The following is a 7,870-nucleotide window of genomic DNA, read 5'->3' as shown; positions in this document are numbered from 1 at the left end:
GTCCAATCACGTCTGGCGTTACTCAACGTTCCGGGGCCGCTCAGTTCGCGCAAGCGCACTGCACGGTGGCCTGTCTCAGCGTTCTTATTTTGGCGTCACACAGGTTAAAGGGTCCAGGGCTTCTGCCTCCTTTGTCCCGGCGTCACCGTTCTCGGGGTGTCCGCATCTCTGGGCTTCGGTTCTCTCACACCAGGTCTCGCGACTGTCTTGAATGGCTTCTGAAAGGGAACCCTGGGCCCCCTCGTACACGCCGGTCTGGACTCCTGCGCATGTGCAGTGACCCCCCAAGGCGCGGAGGGCAGAGCCTGAGTCGCGTCCTGCCCGTGCCGAGCTCTGGCGGAGGGCTGTCCCTGTGCGGCGTCTGGAGGATGTCTGCCCCGTTTGAGGAGCGTAGTGGGGTGGTTCCGTGCGGGACGCCGTGGGGACAGTGGTACCAGACACTGGAGGAGGTGTTCATTGAAGTCCAGGTGCCCCCGGGCACTCGCGCGCAGGACATCCAGTGCGGCCTGCAGAGCCGGCACGTTGCTCTGTCCGTGGGTGGCCGCGAGATCCTCAAGGTAGCCAGCCAGGGCTTGTCCCGAGTTCATTCTTCTGGCCTCCCTGCAGCCTGAGTCCTAAAATATCACTGTTTCAGAGGGATAACTGCTGGGTGCCAAGGTTAGTGCCTGGCTGGCAGAGAGAAGCGGTGAATTGATGTAGGGGGTGGGGGTAGGGGGGTCTCATCGCAGCGGCCTCGCCCTCTCCCAGCGCAGATCTTTCGCGAGCACAAGTGTAACGATTTTGTTTTACCCTTTGTTTCTAAAACAGATGTGGTTTGCTTCTAATTCCTCTTGGTTCCTCTGCTAATAGAAGGCTAACTAGGTCGAAGAGTCCCAGATAACTAGGCAAAAGGTCTCTGAACTGTATTCATGATGTGTAGGCAGATCCAGGAAATTGCTAACAAGGATAGGGTAATGGAATAAGGATTCAAAGATGTCGGCTTTCCAAATACAAGTTTCTTGGATCTTGATCATCTGGTTAATGAAAACGTGTGTGAAGAAAATATTGACCCTTTTATTTGATTTCACTAATGTATTTAATCTGGCCCATACCTTTTTTAGTTGTTGTTGTTAAGAATTTATTCAAACTCAGGTAACAATCAGACTATATTTCACCTCTAGTTTGAAGGCCTGGCCTGTTAGGTAGCCATGTAGTGTAGTGGGGAAGGGAGACATGGTACCCTGTTTTGTAACCTTGGGCAGGAGGAGATGAAAAATAAGTCACATCTAACTGGACATCAAATCTGAAATACCTGATGAAATTTTTCTTAAGAAATTGGCTTTGCCTAGTGCCGGCCTCCCGGAAAGAGATTGAACTGGCTTTAATAACGTTGATTTTAAAAGATAGCAATCTTAAGGCTGGCTTTGTGGCAAACGTCTTTAATCCCAGTATTTGGGATCTCCTTGAATTTGAGGCCAGCCAGCCAGATCTACATAGTGAGCTTCAGGACTTTATAGAACAGTGGTTCTCAACCTTCCTAATGCTGTGACCCTTTAATCAAGTTACTCATGTTGCGGTGGGTGACTCCCAGCCATAAAACTATTTTCGTCGATACTTCCATAAGTGTAAGTTTGCTGTAAAGAATCTATTGTTAAATATCTGATATGCAGGATATCTGATAAGTGACCTCCCCCCCTTCCAAAGGGGTTGAGACACAGATTGAGAACTGCTGACAGAGAGACCGTACTTCAAGAAAAAAAGTTACTTGGTGGTGGTTTTGACCTTTAATCCCAGCACTCAGGAGGCAGAGACAGGCAGATCTCAGTGAGTTCAGTGAGGCCACCATGGTCTGTAGAGCAAGTTCAGGACAGCCAAAGCTATGCAGAGAAACCCTGTCTCACTACACTCCCCCACCAAAAACTACAAAAAGAACCAAAAAATAAACAGAACACTTTTTTTCTAGTTTCAGCAGAAGTCCCTAAAGGGTCCTTCGATCTTTTGTATGGTAAAGTTTTCAAATTGTGTAAACTGGACTCCCTTTCACTCAGTAGAAGTAGTTCAAGGTTGAGTGCCTACAAATAGGGGGAACTGGTCTAACCTGTACCTTAGCTTGAAATGAGCCAAATCTTGATGATAAGAATTCATAAAACTTTGAAATTCTGTAATTTTAGTACCATTATATTTATTTTTCAGGGGAAATTGTTTGATTCTACAATCGCTGATGAAGGAACCTGGACTTTGGGTAAGAATAATCTGTTATGATTCCCAAACTTTTAAAAATTGTATCATAGTGGTATTTCTTCTTTGTATTAAGTCTTCTTGTCTTTGTAGCTGTGAAAAACGGGGAAATGTGTTGGGAACACTTGCATATCACAATTACCTGATAGTCTTTGGGAAATATAAAGTTTAATGATGAACTATAATTTCTCTGTAACTTGTTCTTTTATCTTAGAGGATAGAAAAATGGTCCGCATCGTCCTGACAAAGACCAAGAGAGATGCTGCAAACTGTTGGACTTCTCTTCTGGAATCTGAATATGCAGCTGACCCCTGGGTACAAGATCAAATGCAGAGGAAGCTCACCTTAGAGCGATTCCAGAAAGAAGTAAGTCAAATGCAGGAATGAGTATGTCACAGTTACAGGACTCAAACTCTGGTATTCATAAAGCGGGGTACTAAGTTGTAAAAACCTTTTGAGTGAACTTTAACGTGAGTGGCTAGAAAGTAGCCTATTATGTTGATTTTAAATTTCACAAATATATGCATTGCTATGAGATTTAAGATTGTTGAATGCTCATCAGTGATTCATGAGTAATGAACCTAAAAAGTTGAAAAGGTAGTGTATACATGTATAAAAAGGCAGGGTCCCGTCATTTGATTCCTCCACATCATGCCACTCTCATTAAATGACCTTCCTGTCAGTTTGATTTTTAGCATAGGTGGAGGTTCAAGCATTATTTTCATGATGCTTTTTTTTTTTAAATAATATATTGTTGGCCTCTTCCCCTAATTTTACATACAACTAGTACCCATTCTTTAGAATAGCTTTGGTTCTCTCATACGGCGAATATTTTTATAGTTATTTCACTTTGATATTGTCTTAACATCCTTTTTTTTCTCTCCCTATTTTAAACAAGCTTATACATTCACCTCTGAAACTGCTTAAATGTTTCAGGATAGATTTGGGAGATGAATTACTTAACCACTAGACTTTCAGAATTCTAGTGAATAATTTCCATCTGTATCATGCCCACTTCCAAGTGTGTTTAACCTGGACTTTTCCTTGTAAATTTTTAGTCTGCGTGTCCAGTTATTTAACGAACATATCCATTTATCTGTCTGTCAGACTTTACATGTTCAAAGTGAGCAAACTGCTTTCACCACCTTTTTTTTTTTTCCTGTTTTTCATATTAGTTAATGGAAACTAGTTGTTCATAATTAGCGGTGATGGGCAGGGGTGGTCAGAGATGGCCCAGTGCATATGGCACTTGCCATGCAAGCATGAGGACCACAAGCCTCCTGGAGAATCCCCAGAATCTGTGCAAAAGTTCAGGGGATGTGATGGCTGCCTTTGATCCCAGCACTACCAAAGCTGAGGAAAAGGCTCTCTGGGGCAAGCTTCTTGTCTAGACTACCTAGAGTTTAGAAGCGCCAGGCTTTAGACACTCTGCCTCAGTAAGTGAAGTATGGAGAGCAATTGAAGAAGACACCTGACACGATGTTAGTCCTACACACCAGCCTGCATGCCCACCAGGCAACTCTTAGGAAACCTTGTTAGTATTGTCTTCCTCTCACATTCAAAATTTTACCACTTTACGCTGCCCAATCTGCTAGTACTCTTGTCTAGATTACTTCAATAAATTTCTGACTAGCCTCCTGGACTCTGGCCCAAGCATCCAAGCGGTCATCTTTTTTTTTCCCCTCCAGTTTTTCAACATGGGGTTTCTCTGTAGCCTACCTTGGCTGTTTGGAACTCACTTTGTAGTCCAGGCTGGCCTCAACTCACAGAGATCCGCCTGCCTCTGCCTTCTGAGTGCTGGGATTACAGGTGTGCACCACTGCACCTGGCTACCAAGCAGTCACCTTAAAGTAGCAATTAAAGAAGTCTTTTATAGTGCAAGTCAGAGCAATGCCTTTTTCTCCTGAGAATTTTCCAAGTTGTTCTCTCTCTGTGTGTCTCTTTTTTTTTTTTTTTTTCCAATGCAGTTTATTCAGGAACATTGAACAATCCTCGGACCCCGGGGAAAGCCAGCCCACAGCTTAAATAGCCTCTGGGTAGCCAACCCAGGCATGCCACGGGGGCAATGCAGATAGGTCCACATACATGGAAGCAAGCCAGATCCTCGGCCTTAGCCAAATGTGGAGTTGTTCCTGACAGAGAGCACTCACCATCGGGAAGGTGGAAGGCGGAAACCAGCTCCATCTTTAAGGCATAGCATTCTGCAGCTCTCTACAGTTCCCCCTTTTTGTTTAAGACGCATCAGGCAAGAGTAGAGGTCTGATCTCTGATATTAGAAATAAATTGGGACTTTGTACCGATGTTCATTTAGGTGTCATCCACCCAAAGAGCATCGGACCCGTCCGATACCTTTTTCTCAGAGGCGGGACCTGGGGCATCAACCCGCATGCAATCAGACATGCTCTTCTCTGGGTCCAAAGCGGCTGACCCTGAGTGCAGTGCTTAGCTTCGCATCCTGGTGTCTCTTTTATTTGTAATATATGATGAAATAATTTTATTTTTATTTTTTATCTACCTTAAATCTTTTTTCCATTTATTTATTTAATTACTGTATAGCTTAATTCCAGCCCCCTCTTTCCTCTCCTCCAAGTCCTGCCCTTTTTCCCCTCCCTCCTAACACCTTCCCTTCTTAGGTAAGGGGAGCTCCCCATGGGTAGCAACCTAGCCTGGCACATCAAGTCTCAGCAGAGCTAAGTGTATCTTCTCCCACTGAGGACAGACAAGTCAGCCCAGCTAGGGAAAAGGGACCCAAAGGCAGGTAACAGAGTCAGAGACAGTCTCTACTCCCATTGTTAGGGGAACCACATGAAGACCAACCTGCACATCTACATGTGTATAGGGGGCCTAGATCCAGCTCATTGGTTGGTGGTTCAGTCTCTGTGAGCCACGATGGCCCAGGTTAGGTCCCTCTGTAGGTCTTGTGGTGTCCTTGACACCTCACACTCCCTCTATCTTTCTTCCCACTCCTCCATACAACTCTGAGCACTCCCTGTTGTTTGGCTGTGGGTCTCTGTATCTGTTTCCTACAGCTGCTGGATTGAAGACTCAGAAGGCGGTTAGTGCTAGTCTCTTGTCTGCAAACATAGCAGAGTATCATTAATAGTGTCAGGGGTTGGCTCTGTCCCATGGGTTGCATCTCAAGTTGGGCTTATCATTGGTTTGTCATTCCCTCAATCTCTGCTCCATCTTTATCCCTAAACTTAGGTTAATTGATCAGTTACTGTCTTACCTACCCTTCCTTTTTTTGTTTTGTTTTTGTTTCTCTGCTTGTTTGTTTGAGACTGTATAATTCTGGCTGGACTGGAACTTGTTACATAGATGAAGTTGGCCTTGAACTCATAGAGATCTCTCCCCAAGCATGGGGATTAAAGGTGTGAGCCAATGTGCCTGGCTCTTCGATGATTCTGACTGGGATGTTTGTTCTCCGGTAGTTTTCAGGTCATTGTATAGTTAATGACATTTTGACTATCCTGTTAAAGTCTATAATTTTCTCTCCTTTTTCTTTCTTCTTCCATACTTTCTACTTATCTTTTTTATAGCACTTAAAAGCTTTACCACACTAAGTCAGTGGTTGGCAAAATGTAGCCTGGGGAAACTTAGCCTGCTGCATGTCTTTGCAGGTACAGAGACGTACCTTTGCTTACTCATTATCGTGTTATCTTACACATAGCAGTTTCTTGTAATTGAGTGTTTATAACAGAGGTCATGTAGTCTACAAAATCTAAAGGGCTTACTGTCTGACTGTACAAGTCAAACTTACTAAGCTCTGTTTGATGTTTGTGTTTTTGTTTGTATTTGTGGGGTTTTTTTTTGTTACAATGTACACTTCTCTAGAACAGTGGTCTTTACTTTGTTTACTTTTGAAATCCACATGTGTTTAAATGATGTTTTCCAGAAAGTAGGACCTCAAAAAAAAGCCCATTAAACAAATGAAATATTCCCCTAAGAAACTCTAAAGCTTGAGTCAGTACTTCATAATACGTAATATGTATCAATATGCTGCTCTCAGAACACTGCAAGGCATATAGTAAGGTTAAAAAAATGATGTATTAGCTGTGTTTACCTTTAATTCCATCCACTTGGGAGGATGAGGCAAGAGAACTGCAAGTTCAAGGCCAGCCTGGGTAGCATAGCTACAGCGGGTCTCAGAAGAATAAAAAATTAAGTTTAAAAGGTATAGCTCAGCGCAGAGCGCCTGCGTAGTTTGCAGGGGACTCTGTTCAATCCATAATATACCCACCAGAAAAAAAAAAAAGCTTTTAAAATTTGTTTATAAATAGTGAAATTGGGATGTATGTTTCACTATACAGTCACTAGCATTGTCGTATGCATATCGTCTTCTAAATATGGACAGATCTGAAAGTTGAAAGGTGCCTTTTAGGCACCGTAGGTGATTATAGTGAAGATTGATGTCTTTTCTCAAATTTTTAACTTTTTTTTTCTTTTTGTTCAATTGTGAATTCAACTTCTCCTCATAAGTTTTATTACCTTATATCTTTCAGAATCCTGGTTTTGACTTTAGTGGAGCAGAAATTTCAGGAAACTACACAAAGGGTGGACCAGACTTCTCAAACCTTGAGAAATGACTGCTGTTCTTTAGTCTTGCTCTGTCTTGTGGATCACAGCAGACAGGAAGGATGAAAAATACGGATGTCTACAGTTAACAGATTGCAAAGTGTATTTCAGTATGGTTGTAAACGATTACATTCAGATAAGATTTACATAGGAGAAACGGCGGATGTCCTGTGGATAGATGGTAACTTTTATTGCTCTGCATTAAGTTTTATATGCTACGTTTGACTAATTTCATATTTAATTGTATTTTTACTACAAAAACATTGGAGTATAAATCATGTGAAATGAAAAGGTGCCTTCATGAAAAAAAATAAATTTTTTTTCTTGGTGTTATGCAGAAATAGTGTTCAGTAAACTTCTAAGTAAGAATTGTGTACCCCTTTGTCTAAAAATGCTACTTCATACATGAAAAGTACCGTACTGGAAACATTTTAAGAAAGAAAAAAAAAATACACAGAAGTACTTTGGGTAGCTTGAGTTAGTGAAATAGTCTAACTGCCTATGTGATTATGTCAAGAAATTGAAAAATGGTAAAACCCTAAAATAACCTGTTAGTGTTTAAAAACCAAATTTAGGCTGGGCGGTGGTGACAAACGTCTTTAATCCCAGCACTTCAGAGGCAGAGACAGGCAGATTTCTGTGATTTCGAGGCCAGCCTGGTCTACAGAGTGAGCTCTGATTCAAAAAACCAGAAAAAAAAATTTTAGGCTCCTGAGTATAAGGGAATATATTTGATTCAGATACACAGGATTGCCTAGAAAAATTTTTTTTCTCTTTCATCCTTTTTGTATCTTGTGATTATTTTATTTTATGTGCATTAGTATGAAGGTGTCAGATCCTTTGGAATTGGTATTATAGACAGTTGTGAGCTGCCATGTGGGTGCTGGGAATTGAACCCTGGTCCTTTGGAAGACCAGGCAGTGCTCTTAAACACGGAACCATCTCTCCAGCCCCATCTTTTAGTTCTTTAAATTAAAAAAAAAAAAAAATCTGAAGTGTGTAGAAAGCTTAGAGGTGAAATATTAACATTAAAAATCTTTGTTTTTAAAAATAAATTGGCTTGATGTTGTCATCTCAA

At 41.9% G+C, this 7,870-nt stretch overlaps 1 protein-coding gene across 1 annotated transcript; it reads left to right on the top strand.

The window, feature by feature from the left end:
* Positions 1–55: 55 nt before the first annotated feature.
* Positions 56–7,133, top strand: Nudcd2 (NudC domain containing 2). The gene is made up of 4 exons (XM_060363847.1): positions 56–557; positions 2,173–2,221; positions 2,432–2,583; positions 6,720–7,133. Exons 1-4 carry the CDS (start codon positions 270–272, stop codon positions 6,801–6,803), a joined length of 573 nt encoding a protein of 190 aa, XP_060219830.1. The 5' UTR covers positions 56–269; the 3' UTR covers positions 6,804–7,133.
* The last annotated feature ends 737 nt before the right edge of the window (positions 7,134–7,870 follow it).

Source organism: Meriones unguiculatus, chromosome 11 (assembly GCF_030254825.1).
Source record: "Meriones unguiculatus strain TT.TT164.6M chromosome 11, Bangor_MerUng_6.1, whole genome shotgun sequence".
Classification (NCBI taxonomy): Eukaryota; Metazoa; Chordata; class Mammalia; order Rodentia; family Muridae; genus Meriones; species Meriones unguiculatus.
This window is presented reverse-complemented; position numbering and strand designations above follow the sequence as displayed.

Coding starts and splice junctions, on each gene's coding strand:
- Nudcd2 (XM_060363847.1), top strand. CDS start 270: ATGTGCAGTGACCCCCCAAGGCGCGGAGGGCAGAGCCTGAGTCGCGTC. Junction 558..2,172: donor GTGGCCGCGAGATCCTCAAG/GTAGCCAGCCAG, acceptor TTTATTTTTCAG/GGGAAATTGTTTGATTCTAC. Junction 2,584..6,719: donor TAGAGCGATTCCAGAAAGAA/GTAAGTCAAATG, acceptor TATATCTTTCAG/AATCCTGGTTTTGACTTTAG.